Below are 27,272 nucleotides of genomic sequence, written 5' to 3' on the forward strand. Positions count from 1 at the left end.
GTCGAGAGAGGATTCGCCGCGGAACTAGCTCAATGGTAGAGCACCGCACGCGTTATGCGGAGGTTGTGGGTTCGATTCCCGCTCCCGGAAAAAACGGCGCATTTTTTCTCGACTTGAATTGTCAATTATTTATTCCTGCATAAAAAAAAGGCAATCATACCTCATTCGGCACTATAAAACATTGTTAAAACGCCAAAACAGCACTGGCAATAAGGACTGCAACTTTGATGTGTGTCCTTACGGAATCCCTCGTCCCGTACGTCTCTGTTCTACAAAATGCATTACGAGGGTTCGGGCTTCAGCAGTCTGAAATGCCTTTGGCTATCCCCGACTTCCGACCACGTCTTACGTGCGGCCGCTGGGAAAAGACGTTCTACGTCTTCCCGCGGTGGTCGAGGGGCGGCGCTAGTTGACCGGGCTCTGAGCAGTCGTAAATACAAAACCCCGCGGTATAGTCGAGAGAGGAGTCGCCGCGGAACTAGCTCAATGGTAGAGCACCGCACGCGTTATGCGGAGGTTGTGGGTTCGATTCCCGCTTCCGGAAAAAACGGCGCATTTTTTCTCGACTTGAATTTTCAATTATTTATTCCTGCATAAAAAAAAGGGCAATCATACCTCATTAGGCACTATAAAACTATGTTAAAACGCCAAAACAGCACTGGCAATAAGGACTGCAACTTTGATATATATATATATCTATATATATATATATATATATATATATATATATATATATATATATATATATATATATATATATATATATATATATATATATAGCGAATCAGAATAGGAAATGAGGGGCTCGTTGAAACTAAGACAGAAATAAAGGTTGGCAGTCAAGGAAACCTCGGAAAGCAAAGGGGAGGATATGGTAGGTCATTGAAACAGATAAAGAATTTGGAAAGAAAAAAAGTGGAGAAAGAATTCCCGCCGGTCGGGATCCGAACCCCCGACCTCCAGAAATTTATGTCAATGTAATTTTTTTTTTCCTGTGCTTGCGAGGGGGATTGTAGCCCCCCCCCCCCTCCCCCAAGCACAGGTAAAAGTCCTACTGCTACTCCGACTTCTCGGGGGAAAGGGGACCAGGGGTCTGCTTCACCCCGAGAAGTCGGCGTAGCACTGGCTACCACCCCAGGAACAGAAAAAAAATTACATTGACATAAATTTTTGGAGGTCGGGGGTTCGGATCCCGACCCGGCGGGTATTTTTTCTCCACTTTCTTTCTTTCCAAATTCTTTATCTGTTTCAATGACCTACCATATCCTCCCCTTTGGTTTCCGAGGTTTTCTTGACTGCTAACCTTTATTTCTGTGTTATATATATATATATATATATATATATATATATATATATTGTAGTGCGAAAGACGAGCAAGTGGCGCGCAGCCACCATGCGAGCACTAACGAACAACTGATTTGCTACGCAGCCACAACAGTCAGCATTGTCCTTGCGATTGGCGTATGCCCGCTCAAGGGGATTGACCACCTGGTTTGTACAGACGACGACGAGGCAACAAGGTCAGCCACCGCAGCGGCATCGTCATCGGCATGAAGCTCGTGGAGTGCTCGAGACATTCTGCCGGCTGGGCCACCGATCCGTTTGCCACTTCTGAGTGCCCCTCCTTCCTTCCGCTGTCAAGGCAATAAACCCGCCTTACATTTTGGTGGAGTGTGTGGATTCCGTCCTCGTCCTGCTCCTCAGCTTCACCCCGCAAGTGTACCCGCAAGCCTGGAGCTCCGGAGTCGCACCCTGCCCTCTACCGCTGAGTCAGCCATGACTACTAACGCCCGAAACACGACGTCGCCTTCGCCATCGGCTGTCATCTGCTCCGGGGTGATCCGTGAGCGCGAGCCGGCGATGTTCACTGGCGCAGACGACCAGGACGTGGAAGAATGGCTCTCGTCTTATGAGAGGGTAAGCGCGCACAATTAGTGGGACGATGTCATGAAGCTGAATAACGTCAGTTTCTCCTTGAGGGGACTTGCCGAAAAATGGTTTCTCAACCACCCATCTGATCGCGAAACCTGGGACGCATTCAAAACGAACTTTTCGGTGGTATTGGACCGGCCAGCGGTTCGCAAGCTTCGCGCGGAGCAGCTTTTGAGAGAGCGAGCTCAAGAGGCCGGCGAGAACTTTACCAGCTACATCGAGGATGTGGTCGACCTTTGCAGGCGCGTGGATCCTTCCATGCCTGAGCAAGACGCCATCAAGCACATGCTCAAGGGAATAGCTGAGGACGCGTTCCAGATGCTGCTGGCGAAAAACCCTCAGAGCGTCCGAGACGTCATCAGCTTGTTGCAAAGTTATGACGAGCTGCGCAGGCAACGTCGCCTCACTCGTCGCCGCCCTTTGGAGCGTGAGGAGCCGCTCTGTGAGCTGGCAGTTGGTGAAAATCCGTCGCTACTGAACCGCATCAAGGAGCTTGTTCGTGAAGAGGTTGCGCGGCAGATCTCTCTCCTGCCTTGTACATCCCTGCCATCGTCGCCGGTACCAGATCCTTGCTTGTCGTCGCCCCTTCGTCGAATTATTAGGGAAGAAGTCGCTGAAGCTCTACCGACCACGCCAGCTGCTCCGCAACCGTTGCCTGTAGAGGCGCCGCTATACGCTGAAGTTGCGGCACGGCAAGCTCCGCCTACCGCTTACGTGCCTTTACGCCGCCCGTAGCCACCGCCTTACCTTCCTCCGGCTTTGTCGGCACCTCCGGCTCCGCTCCACAGCAACCCATGGCGCACGCCCGATAACCGGCCGATATGCTATTTCTGTGGAGTTCCTGGTCACGTAGCGCGTTATTGCCGACGTCGAGTTACGCCGCCCGGAGACGCTTACCGGAGACCAGTTTTTGCTGCTGACGTGTACACTTCTCCGCGTTCGTCCAACAATGCCCCTGTCGAGCCGCCCTATCGCTTGCCCCCTCGCGAAGCTCCCGATGCCCGTCGGTCGTTCTCCCCGCGAATGCTCAGGAGGAAAACTGATCGCCGCAGTTCCGGAGGCAAGAACTGCGGCGCCGTCGAAATACCAAAGCCCTGGCCTGTCTGTTACGAATGCGATTGAAGTCGTTATTGATGGAATCACCACATACGCCCTTGTAGACACGGGAGCAGCCATCTCCGTTCTAGCCGCCAGACTTTGCCGCAAATTACGAAAAGTGACGACCCCAATATCCGGTTTCCGTCTCCGCACAGCTACGGCGCATAACGTCGAGCCTTCAGCCGTTTGCACAAGCCGTGTCTTTGTACAAAACGCGATGTATGTAGTCGAGTTCGTCGTTCTTTCCTCATGCTCCCATGACATCATCCTGGGGTTGGACTTCCTGTCGCGTCACCACGCTGTTATTGATTGTGCCCGCGCCGAGGTCACCCTATTTCCGATGTGTGGTACTGAAATGAACAAGGTAACCACTACTTTTAAGCTGTGCGCCGCCGAAGACTCCACAATCCCTCCAGCCTCTGCCGTTATCTTACCTGTAATCTGTGGTATGGTGTCTGCCGCAACTGTTGTGTTTACCCCCTCTAATCTGTTCATGCGCCGACAGGGCGCCCCTCTCCCCTACGCCATTCTTGAAATCGAAAATGGCGCTAGCATGATCTCCATCTGCAATACCTCCTCTTCACCCTTAACCGTGCATCGTGGCGAGTCCCTTGGACGCGTCGAAGCTATTGGCACTCGCCTAATAAACGACTTCCCGGATGCGTCGCACGTTCTGCCGCTCAGCTCGCTAAGCCCGCCTCTTCCCCGTGCATCTGATTCGGCCGCTTTCGTTCCCTCCGTAGACGGCAACCTCGACCCTATCCAGCGCAACCAGCTGCTCACTCTTCTTCACCGTTTCCGATCCACCTTCGACTGCCAGCGCACTTCCCTGGGCCGCACGCAGACAGTCACACATCGCATTGACACTGGCTCTCATCCACCTTTGAGGCAGCGACCATACCGCGTATCAGCCAAAGAACGTTTCGTGATCGAAACGCACGTTGATGAAATGCTTCAGCGTGGTGTTATTAGGCCGTCTAACAGCCCGTGGGCTTCACCGGTCGTTCTTCTTGGCAAGAAAGATGGGTATGTTCGTTTTTGTGTCGATTATCGACGACTGAACAAGATCACCCGGAAAGATGTTTACCCGTTGCCACGCATCGACGACGCATTAGATTATCTGCAAGGCGCCGAGTTCTTCTCTTCCTTAGACCTCCGCTCGGGTTACTGGCAGGTGCCGATGGCAGACGAAGACCGGCCTAAGACCGCGTTCGTTACTCCCGACGGGTTATACGAATTCAACGTGATGCCGTTCGGGTTATGTAATGCGCCTGCCACTTTTGAGCGCATGATGGACGACATTCTGCGTGGCCTCAAGTGGAAAACTTGTTTATGCTACTTAGATGACATCGTTGTATTTGCGCCTGATTTTGACACCCATCTCAGTCGCCTGGGACAAGTCCTGCAGTGCCTTACCGACGCTGGGCTGCAGCTGAATGTTAAAAAGTGTCATGTTGCTGCCCGCAAACTGACAATTTTGGGCCATGTTGTTTCAAAGGACGGCGTTCTTCCCGACCCTGCTAAACTCCAAGCTGTTGCCGACTTCCCGAAACTGACTACCGTGAAAGCCCTGCGCAGTTTCGTCGGACTCTGTTCCTACTTCCGACGCTTCGTGCCCAACTTTGCGTCCGTCATTGCGCCTCTGACGAAGTTGTTCAGCGGAAGTCACGACTTGTTCACCTGGTCCCCTGCTTGCGATGAAGCCTTTGTAACCCTACGCCGCTTACTTACGTGACCTCCCATTTTGCGTCATTTTGACCCTTCCGCGCCCACCGAGCTCCATACCGACGCAAGCGGTTTAGGTCTGGGAGCAGTGCTTGCCCAAAGGAAGGCGGGATTCGACGAGTACGTCGTCGCATACGCGAGCCGCACTCTCACAAAGGAGGAATCTAATTACTCTGTCACAGAGAAAGAGTGTTTGGCCATCGTGTGGGCTATTTCAAAGTTCAGACCTTACCTCTACGGTCGAACTTTCGATGTGGTCACAGACCACCATGCCCTTTGTTGGCTATCGTCGCTGAAGGATCCCTCCGGTCGCCTGGCACGCTGGTCTCTTCGCCTTCAGGAGTATGACATCAGAGTGATATATCGGTCTGGACGCAAGCACAGCGACGCAGATACTTTATCTCGTTCACCTTTATCCATTAATGCACCCGAGATTACAGCCATTGATTGCACACAGGCATCTGAACCACTTGAGGACATGACAGGGCAGCAACGCAAGGACCCTTGGGTATCTTCCATTTTTGACATGATTTCGAACCCTACGGAACGTGGCGCCTCGCGGGCACTGCGACGTCAGGCCATGCATTTTTCCATTCGTGACGGGCTTCTGTATCGCAGGAATTACCTCCCCGAAGGACGCAAGTGGTTGTTGGTGATCCCTCGTCACCTGCGCGCTCTACAATATGTGCTAATTTTCACACGAATGCGCAATTCGCCCACGCAGGAGTCTTTAAGACGTACCAGCGGTTGCGGCTGCGCTATTTTTGGCGAGGAATGTATTCCTTTGTAACAAAGTTCATCAAATCATGCCGAGAATGCCAACGTCGCAAGTCTCCACCGCAGTCACCAACCGCACCGTTACAGCCTTTTCCCTGCCCCGCGCGCCCTTTCGACCGGGTCGCAATAGACTTATACGGCCCTCTACCCCTGACTGCTGCCGGCAACCGTTGGGTTATTGTCGCCGTCGATTACCTTACGCGATACGCTGAGACTGCCGCGCTACCGGCTGCCACAGCGCGCGAAGTTGCAACCTTCATTTTGCACCATTTCATCCTGCGTCATGGCGCACCACGGGCACTTCTCAGTGACCGGGGCCGTGTCTTTTTGTCAGGAGTGGTCGAGGCTCTTCTCAAAGAATGCAACGTCACCCACCGCAGCACTACAGCCTACCATCCCCAGACTAATGGGTTGACGGAGAGATTTAACCGCACCCTTGGTGATATGCTCGCCAAGTGCGTGTCTGCTGACCACTCCGATTGGGATGCGATTCTCCCCTTCGTGACTTACGCGTATAACACCGCGACGCAGACTACTACAGGGTTCTCGCCCTACTTCCTCCTCTATGGCCGTGAAGCATCCTGCCCTCTCGACACCATTCTACCCTACCGACCCGACGCTTCCGAATACACGACTGTTTCGCAACTCTGCAGCCACGCTGAGGAGTGTCGTCAGCTTGCTCGCAGTTTTACCTCCGAAGACCAATTCCACCAAAAACATCGGCGTGACGGTGACAACCCACAAGTAACTTTCTCTCCAGGCTCTCTCGTATGGCTTCGGGTACCCTCCACTACACCTGCACTTTCTAGCAAGCTCCTTTCCAAGTTCCATGGACCGTACCGCGTACTCGGACGAACCTTCTCCGTTAATTACGTTGTGGAACCGCTCACCCCGTCGCCTGACCTGCGCTGCCACGGACGCGAAACGGTACACGTGCATCGCATCAAGCCGTACTACGACCCTTCCGTCGTGACGTGTCTTTAGGTCGCCAGGGTGGCTCCCTTCGTCGTGGGGGTAATTGTAGTGCGAAAGACGAGCAAGTGGCGCGCAGCCACCATGCGAGCACTAACGAACAACTGATTTGCTACGCGGCCACAACAGTCAGCATTGTCCTTGTGATTGGCGTATGCCCGCTCAAGGGGATTGACCACCTGGTTTGTACAGACGACGACGAGGCAACAAGGTCAGCCACCGCAGCGGCATCGTCATCGGCATGAAGCTCGTGGAGTGCTCGAGACATTCTGCCGGCTGGGCCACCGATCCGTTTGCCACTTCTGAGTGCCCCTCCTTCCTTCCGCTGTCAAGGCAATAAACCCGCCTTACAATATATATATATATATACACACATAGATATATATATATATATATTGCAGGAAAATATTTCTTGGACACCGGCAAGTCGTAGCAATAAAAGAAAGACACACGTCGAAAAAAGAAAAAGTTGAACGTTTCGGCCGAGGGACCGGCCTTCGTCAGAATCAATTCCGACGAAGGCCGGTCCCTCGGCCGAAACGTTAAACCTTTTCTTTTTTTCGACGTGTGTCTTTGTTTTATATATATATATATATATATATATATATATATATATATATATATATATATATATATATATATATATACCAGCGTTGAACCCTCTTAAGCTCCCTTTGGCTCACCATTGGTGCCAAAGGGAGCTTAAGAGGGCTCAACGCTGGTCGACCACTCTCGACATGTCGTAGACACTCGAGTCACGGCCCGGGGGTTAAAAAGAAGATCCCCTTCACCCCGAGTAGTCCGAGTGGCGCTGGCTACCACCCCCAAGTGCAGGAAACATAAATACCTTAACAGAAATACCCGAGAAAGTGCTGGGGAAACAGCCCCGCAAGTAGCGTAGTGGTTATCGCACCAGACCGGTATTCTGGAGGTCGTGGGTTCGGATCCCACCCGGCGGGCATTTTTTCACCACTTTCTTTTCCACTCAAAAAATTCTTCATCTGTTTCTAAGACCCACCACAACCTCCCCTTTGCTTTCCGAGGTTGTCTTGACTGCCAACCCTTATTTTCTGTCTTATTTACCGAGCCCCTCAATTCCCATTTTCTGATTCGCTATATATATATATATATATATATATATATATATATATTTATATATATATATATATATATATATATAGTGTGAACGCGAATGTTAAAACGCGATAGCTGAGTATTATTACTGGCCAATACCGCCTTAATGTTGCGTCGTCGTCACTGCATTGTGTGCGGCCGTCATCGTCTCACCATCCTTCGTATTTTTTGGACGCTTCATCATCGTTATCGTCATTAATCTTGTCCTGGCTAGGGTACTGCTCACCAAATAAACGTCGTTCGCATCGTTCCTGGCATTGCCTCTCATCAAGTGCTAGAGCGCACGTCTCGATCCAGTGCCACCCATCTCTGAGTGCACCCCTGGAGCTGCGTTCGGATCGTCGCTCACCGCAAGACGCCATGCCTATGACTGCGGAACCTGCCGACGGTGCGGGTTCCGCCTCCGTCCCACCGCATTCGTCATTGGCCGCCAGAGCGATCCACCAATGTTTGCTGGCCTTCATGGTGGAGACGTTCAGGAGTGGCTCGATGGCTACGCAAGAGTCAGCGCCTTTAACATGTGGGAGGGACGACCACGCGAAGCTTCAATACGTCTCGTGGTCACTGTCCGAAGAAGCCAAGACGTGGTTTCTGAACCATGAGGACAGTATCACTTACTGGTCCGACTTCCCCACGCATGTGTGTCCGATTTTTGTCTCTTCCGCGGCTCGCTCCGAGGTAGCAAAGAAGAATCTGGAGAGCCGTGTCCAGCAGGCTCACGAGACATACACCTCGTACATTAGAGATGTCCTTGCGTTGCGCCGTCGCTTTAACCAAGACATGCCGGAGGGAGACCGAATTCGTCACAATTTGAAGGGCTACAACCGCTTTGCGTTCATGGCTCTTGCCCTTCAAAACCCATCAACCGTGGATGATGTGACCACTAACTGCCAAAGGCTGGACGAACTTCAGTCTATCCGCCTGCAGCAAAAGGGCATCATGCCGCAGTACCCGAGAAACGATAACCTGCGGGCGCTGATACTGGCTATCATCCCTGAAGAGCTCCGTAATTACGGTTATCCTTGTGCTCCCGGTGCCCATCCTCAGCCTTCTGCAACTGGCCTGCGGGAAATCATTAAAAAGGAGCTTGCCGCAATGCCAGGTCTCGCTCCTCGAAACCCTGTTACTCTGACGCTTCTATACTGCTCAGAGATTGCTATATAGGCGACCACCTATGCCGCGGATGGTGGCCCTTGATCACCCTACGACGGCTCAACCTGTCACGGTCATTCCTCCGGCGTTAGGTGCCCATTCTCCCTACCAAGCATGCCGACCGCCCCGACAAAACGTAGCTGCGGGCCGACGGGTTTGTAATTAGTGCGGCATCGGCGACCATATCTCGTGGTTTTTCCGCCGGCGTCAACAGGACGAGCGACGTGTCTACGACACATACGAGCGCGACAACATTCGTTTTATCTATAGTATACGGCTACCGCCAACAAAGTTATACGTCGTCCACACGTCGTTCTTCCTCTCCACCTGGCGCCGACGACTTTTCTCGTAACTCCCGAAACGAGCAACGCCTTTCACTATCACCACACCGCCGGATGTGCTGGTGGACATAATTTTTCTTTCCTTCTACGGCAAGCCTTCCCGACCACTTCGTTCCCCGACTTGCACACTGCCGCAATCTTGCCCGTATGGACACGACTGCCTCCAAAGACAGCCGCACGTACCACTATTATGAGAGGCATCGTTCTGCCTTGTACCAACCTGGGGAAGAAGTCCTACTGTCCACTCCTCCCCGTGATCGCGGGTTATGCGACAAGTTCTCCGCCCGCTTCATCATCCCTACACAATCCTCGGACAGATCTCGAACTTCGACTACCGTGTAACACCTATTTCAGGTGTCAGGTACCACTGGTGATGTTGAACTGAGATCGTTCATGTTTCCAGAATCAAGCTTTTCATTTGCCGCGCTTCCTCTACTTGACTGTGACGCCCGGGATGGCCGCTTCCGCCGAGGGAGGATAATAGTGTGAACGCGAACACTAAACGTTTCCTCATCAAACGATGCTTAAGTGTTAGGACTGGCTAATACCGCGTTCATGTTTCGTCGTCGTTGCTGCGCTGTGTGCGTCCATCATCATCTCTTCATTCTTCGTCTTTTTCAGACAAGCCATCATGGTCATCGTGATTGGTCCTGTTCTAGATAAGGTACCACTCGCGGCTCGCCGAATGAACGTCGTCCGCATCCGTCCTGGCTTTGTCTCTATTTCTCTCTCTCTGTATATATATATATATATATATATATATATATATAGTTCCGGTCTGGTGGTTATCGCACCAGACTGGTATTCTGGAGGTCGTGGGTTCGGATCCCACCTGGCGGGCATTTTGTCTCCACTTTCTTTCTTTCTTTCCAAATTCTTTATCTGTTTCAATGACCTACCACATCTTCCCCTTTGCTTTCCGCGGTTTTCTTGACTGGCAACTCTTATTTCTGTGTTATTTTCAACGAGCCCCTCATTTCCTGTTCTGAATCGCTATATATATATATATATATATATATATATATATATATATATATATATATATATATATATATATATATATATATATATATATATATATATATATATATATATATATATATATATATATATATATATATATATAGCAGAGAAGGAATTCTTGGCTACTGTTTAAATATTCGAAAACTTGGGTGCGACCACTTGGAAAACACTAACAAATACTTTATTTCGACAGTTTCGACCAGTGGTCTGGTCTGCTTCGGGGAAAATTACAAGTGACTGAATATGCTCTACGATACACACTTCACGAGAGAGGGGAATTTTGCCCTCTACCTCTCTTTCTTGCCAGAAAAGAAACCAAATAAATGAAAGCAAACATGTACAATAATCTCAGCGGCACATATACACGTCTCTCCCCAGGCGAGCGGCGATACAAAGCAAGGAGAGGGGAAAAGGAAAACAGAAGAAAAAAGGAGTATAACGAAGGAGGCAATTAGAAATAGAGAAAGAGGGGAGAAAAGGAGAGGCAGAAGAAAGGGGGGTTCTCAGAAGCAGACACCGACGAATACGAAGGTCGAACAGCGGAAACTTGAAAGGTAGAGTGAGGGACCGCTCAGCGGCTCAGAATGACGTGACGTGCCGCATTCCGCGTACTGTAGAAAGAGAGAAAAGAAAAAAAAAACGGAAGAAAAACCCCTAGGAGTGAATTATGTTTGAAGAACGTTGTTGCGAATGTAGATAGGCGCCACATGGCCCACAGTAGCTCACGAATGCCAATACAGGGTCTAAACACACATAGCGAGAGGAGGGGAGGAAACATGAGTACGGAGGCTGCGGCGTCGGGCAAGGTCCGCGCACTCAACATGGTCCGAAGTCGTGTTGTAATCGATAGCCCGAGTCGGCGCGGCGCGCCACGGAGATTTATTGGTGCAGAAGCGCTAGCGGAGCGCCGAAACGTCGCCGGAGGAGTCATTCCCGTGCGGAAACACACCCCCATAGCCCCCCCCCCCCCCCCCCCCCGCGTTTTCCCGAAGCTCGTAACCGTGTGGTCGCCAGGCGCGTGTTCTCTATTTTGTTAAAAATGGCAAAACGATAATCAGGAGAAAAGTAGGTCTGAACCGCAGATTTATTGCTAACAGCACTCGTTTGGCTGTTTGACACGAGTTTGGCTGTTTGACCACTTGGAAAACACTAACAAATACTTTATTTCGACAGTTTCAACCAGTGGTCTGGTCTGCTTCGGGGAAAATTACAAGTGACTAGGGGGGGGGCGTTTCCGCACGGGAATGACTCCTCCGGCGACGTTTCGGCGCTCCGCTAGCGCTTCTGCACCAATAGAGAGTTTTAGCATAGCGGCTCCCGTACGCTACGCTAAGGTTAGCGGGTGGCGGGACCGGACTGCGCATGCGCGCGCGGGGAGTGCGAGGAGGTTGCCCCTCAGTGGAGGGAAAGAGCGGGCATGGCGAAGGCGGCGAAGGCAGGCCGCGCGGAACTAATCCACCCCACCGTGACGAATTTGCTCTCCCGAGACGCGCCCCGCTACCCGCCGCCGTAGCGTTAGCGGACGGAGCACGCTATGCTAAAACTCTCTAATAAATCTCCGTGGCGCGCCGCGCCGACTCGGGCTATCGATTACAACACGACTTCGGACCATGTTGAGTGCGCGGACCTTGCCCGACGCCGCAGCCTCCGTACTAATGTTTCCTCCGCTCCTCTCGCTATGTGTGTTTAGACCCTGTATTGGCATTCGTGAGCTACTGGGGGCCATGTGGCGCCTATCTACATTCGCAACAACGTTCTTCAAACATAATTCACTCCTAGGGGTTTTTCTTCCGTTTTTTTTTTCTTCTCTCTCTTTCTACAGTACGCGGAATGCGGCACGTCACGTCATTCTGAGCCGCTGAGCGGTCCCTCACTCTACCTTTCAAGTTTCCGCTGTTCGACCTTCGTATTCGTCGGTGTCTGCTTCTGAGAACCCCCCTTTCTTCTGCCTCTCCTTTTCTCCCCTCTTTCTCTATTTCTAATTGCCTCCTTCTTTACTCCTTTTTTCTCCTGTTTTCCTTTTCCCCTCTCCTTGCTTTGTATCGCCGCTCGCCTGGGGAGAGACGTGTATATGTGCCGCTGAGATTATTGTACATGTTTGCTTTCATTTATTTGGTTTCTTTTCTGGCAAGAAAGAGAGGTAGAGGGCAAAATTCCCCTCTCTCGTGAAGTGTGTATCGTAGAGCATATTCAGTCACTTGTAATTTTCCCCGAAGCAGACCAGACCACTGGTCGAAACTGTCGAAATAAAGTATTTGTTAGTGTTTTCCAAGTGGTCGCACCCAAGTTTTTGAATATTTAAACAGTAGCCAAGAATTCCTTCTCTGCTATATATACTCATGGCTACTGCTCGCACCACGATGGAGAACCTGACCTGGAAGTATCCTAAAACGAACATCAACTCCGTCGTCATCGGCGACTCACAGATGAAGCATTTCTTCACGAACTTTGATCCCCTCCGGCACGGGACCCCGGCCTTCATTTGCCAGTTGGACGCCACTGTCAGTGATATTCTGCCCCTCCTGGACTTCGTCCCACGACCAGCGAGTGTGTTGGTCCTCCACGTCGGAGCGAATGACATCTTAAAAAGACGCAGATCGGCAACAAGCACATTCGGCCACTACCAGGAAATGCTGGAGCTTATTCATCGGGAGCGCCCGGACATTGCGGACATATTCGTCACCCTGCTCCTTCCCCAGACCCCGAACCGCCGTCGCGGATGCGCCAACAGAAGAGCGGTGGAGCGGTACAACCGGGAGGCCTGCCACTCAACTCGCTGTTGCGGGCGCACTGCCGCCGGTCCCGTAACGTCCGCTACATCGACCACGGCATGGAGTGGCTGCCGTCGGAACGGGTGTTGGCTGCGGACGGACTCCACCCTAGTTTTGAGGGGGTCGCTGTGATGACAAGCCACCTGCAGCAAGTCCTCCTGCGAAACTCTGCTCGCTCCACACATGCATGGATGGACCACGCGTCGTCCGTTTCTACAACCCACCCGAACCTCAACAGTAATTCGGACTTCCCCGTGTTCCCACAGAGGGAAGAGGCAAAAAGCGACTTGAAGAACGACTTGAACAACGAAATTGTGGGCGGCGCTCGCCGAAAGTTTGTTCGACCTCCTACCCACCCGAACCTCAACAGTAATTCGGACGTCCCCGTGTTCCCACAGAGGGAAGAGGCAAAAAGCGACTTGAAGAACGACTTGAACAACGAAATTGTGGGCGGCGCTCGCCGAAAGTTTGTTCGACCTCCTACCCACCCGAACCTCAACAGTAATTCGGACTTCCCCGTGTTCCCACAGAGGGAAGAGGCAAAAAGCGACTTGAAGAACGACTTGAACAACGAAATTGTGGGCGGCGCTCGCCGAAAGTTTGTTCGACCTCCTGCGCGGACCAGCCCGACTGCTGATGAGCCTGGGGGGCCCTCGTCGGGCCGACTCTCCTACGTCGAGGCGGTGGGCGCGGGCGTGCTTGGTGCTCAGAATTGACAAGACAGCGGCTCAGGTGAGGTCCGCTCTAACGCAACATGGTCCAGGTCCTTTCTAGAATTGCGCAAATGTGTGGAGAAACGAGTACGGTTTGACTCGCATGCGTGCTACCTAAATTCTTACGTGAAATATAATAAAGCACCCAAGGGTCTCCAAGTCAAAATTATCACCATCAATGTCGACACTTAATGACACCGAGAGGAATCAGTGGACAAAAATTTTAAATGACGCATCCGTAAGCCTGACGAAATTGGTTATGGAACACAGCACTCGGAAGGCCCAAGAGCTAAAGTCAACAGAACTGGCAAAACGTAAGGAATCAGTTCTTTCAGAATTACAACAATGTGAACTAGAGAGGTACTAAAATAAAAAGCAGGTTATGGCGGAGAAAAGAAAATCAAAAAAGTACGAACGAGATCAACTTCCCATTTGCGGGAACGGGGCGGCACAGGCGGAGGCTTCGGGGGTGGACGGCCGCGTTGGGCCCGCACTGATATGCGACTCAAAAGACAACCTGCCGTGTTGTAACGTTGTGAACGTCTCAAGCAGACAGCTCTCTCCAGCTGAACTCAAACTACTTTCAAAAGGACTAAATTTCTCTCCGACCTCGGGAAACATCAATGAATTCGAACTGTATCAGGACCTCGACAACTTTGCTAGAAACCTGCGCCTACGAGAATACTTTCATGACCAGCCCACGGGCAGCAAAAAACTATTTCCCGGACTTTCAGACAAAATGTTTACACCAAGTGAGCAACGGGATAAGTACTTAGACATGTACATTTCGGCCGTACAGAAAGATATCATCACCACGTTCGAAAAACGGTTGCCCGTTCGCAGCAACCTCGGATCAGACGAACGCGAAGCCCTCAAGAGCCTCAGTGAGGATTCTGGCATCGTAATAAAACCGGCGGATAAGGGAGGGGCTGTAGTGATTCTGAACAAGAATGACTACCTAAAAGAGGGGCAGCGACAGCTAACTGATAAGACATTCTACCGCAAGCTTGCTGCCGACCCAACAATACAGTTTGAAGCCGAAATTATCGACGCACTCAAGTCATTGCTGGACGATGGGAAAATTACCCACGCAATGTATAAATTAATGGTACCTCATAATTCTAAGCCTGGCCGGTTCTACCTTCTTCCCAAAATACATAAAGAAAATAATCCTGGCCGCCCTATCGTGTCGAGCAATGGAACGGCAACAGAAAAAATATCCAGTTTTATCGACCACCTAATTAAGGATATCCCTCCAACGTTCCCCTCATACATAAAAGATACGGGTCACTTCCTCCGCGAGATTTCGAACCTAGTTGTCCCACCTGGCAGTTTTCTCGTCACCATGGACGTTACGTCGCTCTATACAAACATTCCTCATACTGATGGCATACTGGCCGCGATTTCATCTTACGGTGACTCTAATTTTTGCTTAGATGTCAGCCCTAGCACATTAGAAACCCTCCTCCGCCTAGTCCTTGAATACAATCACTCTGAATTCGACAGTGAACACTACCTTCAAATTAACGGCACAGCCATGGGGACTAAAATGGCACCAACATATGCCAATATCTTCATGGCGTCATTGGAAACGGAATTCATTGGAAAACGCTGCCCTAAACCCGTAATTTACAAGCGCTTTCTGGATGACATCTTCTTCATTTGGGACAACGATGAGGCGAGCCTCACGGAATTCATTTCAGATATCAACTCCCTGCATCCTTCAATAAAACTAACCCATCAGATCTCAACCAAAACCATTAATTTCTTAGATGTCACGCTGCTCCTGGACAGTGGGAACATTTCAACAACATTGTACAGGAAGCCCACTGACCGCCAACAGTATCTCCACTTCTTTAGCAGCCACCCTCGCCATTGTAAAACAGGCATACCGTATTCACAGGCACACAGGTACCGTAGAATATGCTCTGGGCAGGAGGATTTCGAGAAAAATGCACGTGAACTTAAGACCTCCCTGATTGGCCAAAAATACCCAGAAGGAATAGTTGACGATGCAATTGAGCGCGCTCGCAACTAAGAAAGAGAGGACATTCTAGCTGAAAGCCGAAAAGAAAACCACCCCGAGACTAATTTGGTTCTCACCTGCTCTTCCAAAATTCCTAAAGTAAATGACATCTTGAGAAGAAATTTCAATATCATCAAACAGAGCGACCGGTTGTCGGCCATTTTCCAGCAGCCCCCTCGTGTTGTGTACCGACGTGGCAAAAACTTGAGGGACCTCTTAGTCAACGCTAAAACAGAGCCCCCTGAGCGAGCTCAAGGCTGCCGACCATGCGGCAAGCCTATCAAAGAAAATTTAAATTGTGACACCTCAAACGTAATCTATAAACTTCGTTGCCTCGTTTGTAATCAGGAGTACATTGGACAGACCGAAACGCCCTTCCGCACCAGATTTAACAATCACAAGTCGCATGTAAAGGGACTTCCCGGTCTTCCACTGTCCAGGCACCTCCGCCTCCCGGATCACTCCTTCGAAGGAATACAAGTAGTGTTAATTCAGTCCGGCTTCCGCAATACTTACGAGCGGGAACAGAGAGAATCGTTCTTTATACATAAATTTCGGACGCTTACTGAGGGTATAAACGAGAGCGCAGGGAGATTGGGCTGCCTACGAGACCATACGTGAACTTTTTTTTTATTATTATTATTATTTTTTGGGGGGAGGGGGCGGGGGGCGTGCGGCGAGGGAGCCAAACGAGTGCTGTTAGCAATAAATCTGCGGTTCAGACCTACTTTTCTCCTCATTATCGTTTTGCCATTTTTAACAAAATAGAGAACACGCGCCTGGCGACCACACGGTTACGAGCTTCGGGAAAACGGGGGGGGGGGGGGGGGGCTAGGGGGGTGCGTTTCCGCACGGGAATGACTCCTCCGGCGACGTTTCGGCGCTCCGCTAGCGCTTCTGCACCAATAAATCTCCGTGGCGCGCCGCGCCGACTCGGGCTATCGATTACAACACGACTTCGGACCATGTTGAGTGCGCGGACCTTGCCCGACGCCGCAGCCTCCGTACTCATGTTTCCTCCCCTCCTCTCGCTATGTGTGTTTAGACCCTGTATTGGCATTCGTGAGCTACTGGGGGCCATGTGGCGCCTATCTACATTCGCAACAACGTTCTTCAAACATAATTCACTCCTAGGGGTTTTTCTTCCGTTTTTTTTTCTTCTCTCTCTTTCTACAGTACGCGGAATGCGGCACGTCACGTCATTCTGAGCCGCTGAGCGGTCCCTCACTCTACCTTTCAAGTTTCCGCTGTTCGACCTTCGTATTCGTCGGTGTCTGCTTCTGAGAACCCCCCTTTCTTCTGCCTCTCCTTTTCTCCCCTCTTTCTCTATTTCTAATTGCCTCCTTCGTTATACTCCTTTTTTCTCCTGTTTTCCTTTTCCCCTCTCCTTGCTTTGTATCGCCGCTCGCCTGGGGAGAGACGTGTATATGTGCCGCTGAGATTATTGTACATGTTTGCTTTCATTTATTTGGTTTCTTTTCTGGCAAGAAAGAGAGGTAGAGCGCAAAATTCCCCTCTCTCGTGAAGTGTGTATCGTAGAGCATATTCAGTCACTTGTAATTTTCCCCGAAGCAGACCAGACCACTGGTCGAAACTTTCGAAATAAAGTATTTGTTAGTGTTTTCCAAGTGGTCGCACCCAAGTTTTTGTATATATATATATATATATATATATATATATATATATATATATATATATATATATATATATATATATATATATATATATATATATATATATATATATATATATATATATATATATATATAAGTAAAGAGTCGCATACACAGCAAGAACAATAACATACAATGTTTAATTACGTAGCGGCAACGGGACTTGCCTTCATCAGAGTAAAGTTACATGATTTTGCTGTCGCAAACATTTTGAACACATTTCTTATATAGGTTTGCATAAAACTGTGAGAAAGAGCGGAAAATGTTTCGGAAATGGGGAGTGTGCATACAGTCAGGCTACGCCTATGTTACAACATCAACAAACAAACAAGAAAAATAAAAAGGGGGGGGGGGGGAGCGAGCGAGAGAAAAAGGGGTCGTGTTAACAATGCAGCGTTCAAGGTTGCACCTTGACGGGTCAACGTATGCCGCGCGGGCTGCAAGTTCAGACAATGGGGGAAACTGGACAACCGCGGTTTGAAAAGAAAGGGAAGAGTATACACTGAGGTATTCAGCGACTGCTGAGACTGGTTCGGGGGGAAGCGAAGATGGGTGTGCCCCCCGCTGGGTCAAGAGAATAGATAGGGGGCACAAAAGAGCATTTCACAGAAGCTAGCAATTGAACAGGAAATAGGTAGGGTCACAAAAGGTTAAACATGAATAGATCACAAAGAGTTAACATTCTTAAGTGATGGTGGGAACGAGGCCTCCCTCCCCAGGACAAATGGCATTGTTGAGCCGCATTAGGCTAATAAAGCTGCTATATTAGGAGAGTTTCTGCGAATTCTGATGGCAAACTCGAGGGTAGGAATAATGAACATAGTTATAAAACTTATGAAGCCGCTAATTTTAATCGAGGGATAAGCACGTTAGTTTTCCGTAACTTTCATTAATTCCAAGCGTGGCTGACCCAAACTTATAAATGAGAAAAGATTCCCGAACCTCGCGGTCGTGGTGCGTTTTGAAGGCGGATTCTAAAATCGTTGCTTTAAGATGTTCAAATGCATGCCCGGAACTGTTTACATGTCTTGACAGGGGCAAATAAGGGCAGCTTTTTGCATGAGAGCGGTGATTATTGAACCGTATTCGGAAGGGCGTTTCAGTTTGGCCGATATATTGTTGCCTACAAACAGTGCACTCTAGAAGATATACGACATTAGCGGAGTCACAGTTAAAGTTACCTTTCATATTTACGTAGTAGTCTGAAGCCGTGCTGGTGGCGCGCTGTGTAGTGGTCATGTGTGGGCATACTTTACATCGGGGTTTATTGCAGGGCATGCAGCCAGTAGTTGCCGGTCGGTTGATACGAGAGTTAGTAAGAAAGTCACCTAAATTCTTATTACGCCGGTAGACAACGCGTGGTGGTTCGGGGAATATGCTTTTTAAGCGGTCACTTTGCATTAGGATATTGTGATGTTTTTTGAGCACGGTTGACACTCTTGGAGCGGAGGATGAGTGGGTTAAAACTAAGTTAGTTTGCGGGTTCCCGTTTGGGGCTTTTTTCTTACAGATTTCATTACGGTCTAATTGGTTGGCTCGCACAATAGCGTCGTCGATAACTTTTTCCGGGTATTTTTTATTCAGGAGGGCGGTCTTGAGTTCTCGACAGTTTGAGTCAAAGTCGGCTTGGTTTGAGCAAATTCTCCTAAATCGGTGGGCTTGGCTGTAAGGTATTGCTGTCTTGCAGTGTCTGACATGGCTGCTTCGGAAGTGCAAATACTGCCGCGTGTCTGTCGGTTTTCTATACAGTTTAGTTTGAAGCCGACCTTGGAAGGTAGTAACGGTGACGCCCAGAAAGTTTACACTGTGTTCCGAATAGGAATGAGCAAGGGAAATACTAGGATGGGCTAGGTTAAATGCCTCAATGAAGGTGAGGAGCTCCGCCTCACCGTGTTGCCAGATCATGAATATGTCATCAATATACCTTTTATAGTACATTGGCTTTAAATTTTGGGTGTCAAGAAAGTTTGATTCGAGGTGAGCCATAAAGATATTAGCGTAGTTAGGTCCGATTCGAGTTCTCATTGACGTTCCGCTGACTTGCACGTAATGAACTCCGTCGAACTCAAAATTGTTAATTTCAAGAATAAGCTTAAGGAATGTTTGGAGAGCAGAAGAATCGATAGGTTTGTCGCACGATGACTGCTCATACGCAAGGGATACAGCGGCGATGCCATCTTCATGGGGGATGTTAGTATACAGTGACGCAACATCAAGGGTGACTAGAAGGCAGTTATCAGGAATTTCAATTTTTGAGATGTCTGAGAGAAAGTCATTGGTATCCTTAATGAAGGAGGGAAAGCTGGGCGGAATGTCGCAAATGAGATTATCCACATAGCGCGAGAGGTTTTCGGTAACAGTGCCAATGCCAGAAACAATCGGGCGCCCTCGGTTGTTCACCTTGTGAATCTTTGGGAGAAGATAGAATTTACCGGCTACTGGGCTTAAGGGGATCAGAGAACGAGCCGTGGTTTCATTTATTGTTTTATTTTTAACAAGCTCAGCAAGTTTATCTTTGACAATTTGCTTATAATCTTGAGTGGGATCATTGGGTAGTGCTTTACAGAACGTCGATACTGATAGTTGCTTATTGGCCTCATTAACATAGTCGGTTTTGTCAAGGATTACGATTGCGCCTCCCTTGTCGGCAGGTTTAATGATTATGTCGGGACAGCTTGCGAGTTCCTCTAGGGCTTTCTTTTCGTTGGTAGTCATGTTGTGGTGGAACGAAATTTGTGTTTGGTAAGCTTTTCGCACATCGCGTTGGACAGCTTTGATGTACATGTCGAGGCAACTATCACGCTGTGTGGGAGGGGTCGAGTGCTTATAGCTAGGTAGGGTTCTGCGGGCTTCTTCCGTCGCGGGGTGATCGTAGAAGTATTCTCGTAGTCTTTCCCTTGCTCATTCCTATTCGGAACACTGTAAACTTTCTGGACGCCACCGTTACTACCTTCCAAGGTCGGCTTCAAACTAAACTGTATAGAAAACCGACAGACACGCGGCAGTATTTGCACTTCCGAAGCAGCCATGTCAGACACTGCAAGACAGCAATACCTTACAGCCAAGCCCACCGATTTAGGAGAATTTGCTCAAACCAAGCCGACTTTGACTCAAACTGTCGAGAACTCAAGACCGCCCTCCTGAATAAAAAATACCCGGAAAAAGTTATCGACGACGCTATTGTGCGAGCCAACCAATTAGACCGTAATGAAATCTGTAAGAAAAAAGCCCCCAACGGGAACCCGCAAACTAACTTAGTTTTAACCCACTCATCCTCCGCTCCAAGAGTGTCAACCGTGCTCAAAAAACATCACAATATCCTAATGCAAAGTGACCGCTTAAAAAGCATATTCCCCGAACCACCACGCGTTGTCTACCGGCGTAATAAGAATTTAGGTGACTTTCTTACTAACTCTCGTATCAACCGACCGGCAACTACTGGCTGCATGCCCTGCAATAAACCCCGATGTAAAGTATGCCCACACATGACCACTACACAGCGCGCCACCAGCACGGCTTCAGACTACTACGTAAATATAAAAGGTAACTTTAACTGTGACTCCGCTAATGTCGTATATCTTCTAGAGTGCACTGTTTGTAGGCAACAATATATCGGCCAAACTGAAACGCCCTTCCGAATACGGTTCAATTATCACCGCTCTCATGCAAAAAGCTGCCCTTATTTGCCCCTGTCAAGACATGTGAACAGTTCCGGGCATGCATTTGAACATCTTAAAGCAACGATTTTAGAATCCGCCTTCAAAACACACCACGACCGCGAGGTTCGGGAATCTTTTCTCATTTATAAGTTTGGGTCAGCCACACTTGGAATTAATGAAAGTTACGGAAAACTAACGTGCTTATCCCTCGATTAAAATTAGCGGCTTCATAATTTTTATAACTATGTTCATTATTCCTACCCTCGAGTTTGCCATCAGAATTCGCAGAAACTCTGCTAATATAGCAGCTTTATTAGCCTAATGCGGCTCAACAATGCCATTTGTCCTGGGGAGGGAGGCCTCGTTCCCACCATCACTTAAGAATGTTTAACTCTTTGTGATCTATTCATGTTTAACCTTTTGTGACCCTACCTATTTCCTGTTCAATTGCTAGCTTCTGTGAAATGCTCTTTTGTGCCCCCTATCTATTCTCTTGACCCAGCGGGGGGCACACCCATCTTCGCTTCCCCCCGAACCAGTCTCAGCAGTCACTGAATACCTCAGTGTATACTCTTCCCTTTCTTTTCAAACCGCGGTTGTCCAGTTTCCCCCATTGTCTGAACTTGCAGCCCGCGCGGCATACGTTGACCCGTCATGGTGCAACCTTGAACGCTGCATTGTTAACACGACCCCTTTTTCTCTCGCTCGCTCCCCCCCCCCCCCCCACTTTTTTTATTTTTCTTGTTTGTTTGTTGATGTTGTAACATAGGCGTAGCCTGACTGTATGCACACTCCCCATTTCCGAAACATTTTCCGCTCTTTCTCACAGTTTTATGCAAACCTATATAAGAAATGTGTTAAAAATGTTTGCGACAGCAAAATCATGTAACTTTACTCTGATGAAGGCAAGTCCCGTTGCCGCTACGTAAGTAAACATTGTTTGTTATTGTGCTTGCTGTGTATCCGACTCTTTACTTATACTATTTCTGCGCGCTTTGTGAGTTTATCTTTTTCTAGATTTATATATATATATATATATATATATATATATATATATATATATATATATATATATATATATATTTATATATATATATATATACAGTATAGCCCACTTATAGCGAACCCGGGTTTAACAAAATAGCGGCTATAACGAACAAATCTTCGTTTCCCGTTACCATTGGTCTACATAGATTTTCTGTCCAGATATAGCGAAAAGCGGATATAACGAAGTGATTTCGGTTTCCCGTTGTGTTCGTTATAAGCGGGGTCGCCTGGATATATATATATATATATATATACACCATTTTCCTTGCTAGAGGTGGGCGCCGCCATTTGCTTTTTCTGACCAGACGCTAGCGCCGTCAATGAAGCGACCGCCGAAACCTGCGCGCTGGGCTGTTAAGTGCGCCGTTCTTTGCGTGCGTCTGCTCGGTATCCGTGCATTACCGAGTGACCCGCAGTGGTTTGGCGTTAAGTTAGCGGTTGCAGTGCTTGTGTGTGTGTGTTCTGTTTCGTTTTCATCATCTGCGGACGGATTTTAGGTCCTAATTTCCTGCCAGAGCGGGAAATTCCGACCCCGGCTGTTGCGAGCAGCAGTAGCAGTGTGGTGGTGGTGCCGGTGGTGCTCCGCAGTTCCGCGATGCAAACGTACCGGTATGGCACCGACTGATATAGAAATCTATATCGGGGAGTAAATACGTGTTTTCAATGCCACCGTGCTTGTTATGTTCACCGATTAGTCATGTTTACGGAAGCGCGGACGTCGAATGCGGAGCGCGCACAGCATATGTGGGTCACGGTGATCCGTGCTCGGGATAGACTTTCGACGAGGCGATTGCTACGCTGTTGACATTGCAATGCAATATAATCTTTCTTAACTAGACTTATGACGGTTACTGACGAAACGAAATTACCCGGGCGGAAAAATAACACGACCGCACAACCAGTCAAAATACTATTCGAAGGTTGAGCAAAAGGGTTGACGTTCGGGCGAGTTAATGTTGGTTGATCACGATCGTGATCATGATTGGCCTAACTCTGCGCAGCGCATGTGGCCTGTCGCTCGGAGCCCACCTTTGTGAAACCGCTGCTTGCACGACAAATGCTTTACGCGACCAGCAGTAACTGTTTTGTAATTGTAATACTTTAGATTCCGTGGCAACGTAAAAGGATTAGAAGCTTTTCCTTTGACCGCGTTGTGAACAGGCTGAGCTGTTTTCCAAATGCAGCGTTCACGCGTATCTCGAGCTGCGTTTCCACATTTGGCTGCCTGCTTATCCTGCTATCGACCAGCAGTGTGCGATGGAGAAAGTTATCCTTTCATATCGTTTGGCAGTGTAATGCGTTGGCCTGAAAAAAAGTAAACAAAACGCCCTGATTTTAAAGGTTAGATTAGATGAAAATCGGCTGCCAATGCCAATCGGCTGCAATGACCAAACAATATATGGTATTTTAAATTGACTACAAGGAACCAGAAGTTATTGTAATGTATTGTATCGGCGCTCGTGAAAGATCCCCGAGTGGTCAAAATTAACCCGCAGCACTCCACTACGGCGCGCCTCATCACACATGAAGCGTCGGGGCGTTAAACACCATAATGAATGAATGAATCAATCAATCAATCAATCAATCAATCAACCAACCAATCAATGCTGTATTGTAAAGGATAAAGTTGCTTCTAACATTTCAGGGGGTTCCGTTCCCTGTCGCAGCTCTGCGTGTGATAAATGGATTTTGCTCCGTCTGCTTGTCGTCCAAGTGCACCCAACAAACCCTGAAGTTGGTCGTTGGTACAAAGTCGTTGCAATTTATCAACGGAATCCACCGATATCTCAACTCTGTGTGCGTTGGGAAGCGATGCCGCAAAAACACGCCGCAACCGCACTGCATTTTCTCCAGGCAGTGTCGTGCACATGCGTGCTGTCAGCGACTGTTTCTCGCTTTCTCTGGTTGTTCAATAACCCACCACCGCACAGTGCTGACCAAGCGACGTTTGCGCCTTGAACGGCATCGCAGCATTGGCTAAAACAGTTGAAAGTTCCGCAAAAACTAAGCACACGGTGCGAAATACTCCTGAACTACGCAGCGGAGCACACCGCGCCGAGCGATGTTAGCAGCCCAGCGCGCTCAGGCAACGCTGGTCGGCCGCCGAGAGAACTGGTTTGAGAGTATTTTCCTCCTTTCCCGGCTGCTTATGGAAAACAATATATATATATATATATATATATTATTGCGCCAAGGTGCCAATGTGTGTGCGTGTGCCCGCCTGTTTAGTGGGTGTCATTCCGAAATCTGAACAAGTTGTCCCTGTGCTCAGCGTTTACTCTAAATACACAATTTACGCCCAGCAGCATATTTATTTATACGATTTTTTTTTCAGTGTGTCACGAGTAGTCGGTTATTCAAGAAAAAGCTCGACAAACTCCGTAGAGAATCTGCACGCTGCAGCGGGGCCCTCCACGGGAGGAACAGCCAACATAGGCGACAGCCTTGACGAACAGGAAGAAACTAGAAAAACCAATGGAACAAGTTGGTTGTCCCACGTCCCCACCGGATCATATAACCTCTGCAAGCTCAGAAGTCTCTAAACTCAGGTAATTTTTCTTGCTTCCTCTACAATTATTTCCGGTAAGGGGAAAAGAACAGGTTCCAGATGTCCGCATTGAGATAAGAGATAAAACAGGGCGGGCAGGTTGATATATGAAAAAAAAACAGGAAAAGCAAAAAGAAGAGCCCAAACAGTGCACTCTAAAAAAGGTCAACGAAGACTGAATTTGCGCTGTGTGGCGACTTTTTCCTCCTCGTACAGTATTTTGTGCAGATTTGGTCGTATCATCTAAGAGATGCTAGGACCTCAGATTGTGTTGAAAAAAGAACATGTGGATCTTTCGCCGACCATTACAAATTGTAGAAAGGAATTCCTAACCTCCCACTGAGTTTTTGCTAGTCATGAAAAGAACCTCTTTGACTTTTCCTATATGTGATCCTGTCGGACAGTTATTTCTACAATGAATTTTGAATGCATTTTTACTATAATGCCCCACCATTTCCCAACCTTAAGATCAGAAATAATAAGCAAAATTACTGTGGGCCTGCGATGCTGGTTTATACGCTTTTCGTTTCGTCAAGGGTAATAAATAACTGTCACTTTTCCGACGGGAAGACTGAATATGAGTCTAGAAGAAGTTAACTTCGCGCCTTAGGATGCACTTAAAGCTTCTGTAGTGCCTTTCAACGTTCCGAAGCTACGAAGGTTTCGTTACGTCGGATGATCAACCAAGTACTTCAGGTGGCCATGAAGAATCTGTCCGGTTGCCAAACCGTTTGTGCCGCATTTGAATCCTAGCACTTTTGCCCGTAAACTGTTTGCTGCATGTAGTTCGTACTTGTTTGCGCCTTTATTCGTAAGTGTATTTGTGGTCGTGTGTTAGGTACAGTTAGTGAATTTATTTCCGTGGTCTAAGCAATTTATCTCACCGCCGACCGTTTTCTCAACGTAAATAGCGTTTGTGTTCGCCGACATGTTTTGTCACAAGATTTTCTTATTCAAGGGAGCCGCCAGCTTGCCCTGATGAAAGCAAAAGCTCAACGCTCCTTGGAGAGAATCAGGATGCTGTGGTAGAGTACCGCGACGGCACAACTGACAGCACTGGCGACATCATTAATCCCCAGAAAAAGGCGATAGAAAACATTTCTGGGGAACACCCAAGTCGGATCAATTCAACACTGACAGCGCCGAAGAAAACCCTGAAATCGGGTAATTTTTTACTTACTTCACAAAAACCGAGTCCTTGTATAGGCCAAAAATTAAAACCCAACTTTCCCTCCGGAAGCAAGGGTGCACACCAAACTCCGTGATAACAAAAACGACCAAATAGAAAACGCAATGACAAAAATGAAAACGCCAAATCGACCGACCAAAACGAAACATTTCGCTGAGCTTTACCCGAGCGCAAATGTTTCGTATACACTATTGCAGATCATTTGTCTGCGGTTATCAGAAACATTTACTTCTTCAATGGCTGCCCACTCTTTCGCGTATAGCGATCCACGCGAGACCTGTCCATGCCGCACTAGAAGGTGAACTGCCTGACGGGAGGGTGAACTTCCCGACCTGCGATGTGGAGTGATTTTAGCGACGACGCTAGCGTGCATCGATACACGCGCGTCCGGTGTACTGTGGGGAGGCACGTATGCTTTGGCGCCGCCATTTTGGGCCACTCACTCGCCGCCGCAGCAATTCACTGTAGCAAGACCGCACTGTAATTTTCCATGCAACGAGCTTTACTCGCGAGGTTTGAATGATCTTATATATTTTGAATTGATCTTATATATTTTGAATTGCTCGGTCTTGTGGCAAACGAAAAAATTGCGCCCACCTCCCCGCGAGGGGAACCCTATAGATGCGACGCATCGTGGGGTTCACTTGGTGTTTCCGTTGAATTGATTCTGAAATCGCGTGAAACCTGTCGGGAACACGTATGATTATTATGTTTTATGATTATTATGTTTTATTGGCCAATCTTGGTCAATCTCTCTAAGTGGTATGCTTGGGGATTCGCTGTCACAACGACCTTTACTCCATCATTGTTGCTGTAAGTGGGAGCTTCTTTTCTTTTATTGCAAGTGTTAATCATTGCCCCATCGTGCGTTGTATCAGTAGCTTCTTGACGTAGTTTGATGAGTCAAGGATATAAGGCGCGTTCGCAGCATTTGATTCTGTCTCGGTTTTGTCGCGCAAAACGGGAAGAGCACCATGTACCTCGCGTTCCGTACCCCACAGGGTCGTGGGATCGAAACCGGGCGCCGCTAACAATTATTTTTTTTTAATGCAGAGCATTTCAGTAACTCACGATGTCACCCGCGTTGACGTCCGTAGTCCGCACCCCTCCCTACTATATAAAAAAAATATTATCCGGCGCCCGGTTTCGATCCCTCGACCGAGCGGGCGGAACGCAATGTACATGGTGCTCTACCCAATGCGCCACAAAGCCGACACAGAATGGGACGCTACGAACCCGCCTTATATCGTTGACTCATTCAAATTACTGCTGACGAGCGCTCTCTCGTCAGCAGTTGCCACAAGTGCAACAACATTAACGTAACGCAAACTACTTAACGTCGTGCGCCCCCGGAAATGCTCTGCATTTGATCGTAGCCCTCGCGAGGGGGATGTTTCACTGCGTCTTCTCTCGGTCGCGGGACCCGTGGCGCCATCTGGCGGAGGCGCGGCACAACTCGTAGCACTTTCTTCGAAAAAGCGCCTTGAAAGCG

General features: G+C 48.7%; 1 protein-coding gene across 6 annotated transcripts in view; it reads left to right on the forward strand.

Annotated features, from left to right (window-relative positions):
• The window catches only part of LOC144148723 (uncharacterized), a 204,859-nt gene that overhangs the window by 6,224 nt on the left and 171,363 nt on the right, over positions 1 to 27,272 (forward strand). For 4 of the 6 annotated variants that reach the window (XM_077680246.1, XM_077680247.1, XM_077680242.1 and 1 more), the window contains exon 2: positions 24,379 to 24,592. In XM_077680246.1, the coding sequence (XP_077536372.1) occupies positions 24,519 to 24,592 (74 nt within the window). In that variant the 5' untranslated portion in view covers positions 24,379 to 24,518. Of the gene's footprint in view, positions 1 to 24,378; positions 24,593 to 25,549; positions 25,756 to 27,272 lie in introns of all 6 variants that reach the window. The other 2 variants (XM_077680243.1, XM_077680245.1) reach the window with 1 other exon arrangement.

This window comes from Haemaphysalis longicornis, unplaced genomic scaffold, assembly GCF_048455015.1.
Source record: "Haemaphysalis longicornis isolate Haplotype H1 unplaced genomic scaffold, Haemaphysalis longicornis Haplotype H1 scaffold_8, whole genome shotgun sequence".
Classification (NCBI taxonomy): domain Eukaryota; kingdom Metazoa; phylum Arthropoda; class Arachnida; order Ixodida; family Ixodidae; genus Haemaphysalis; species Haemaphysalis longicornis.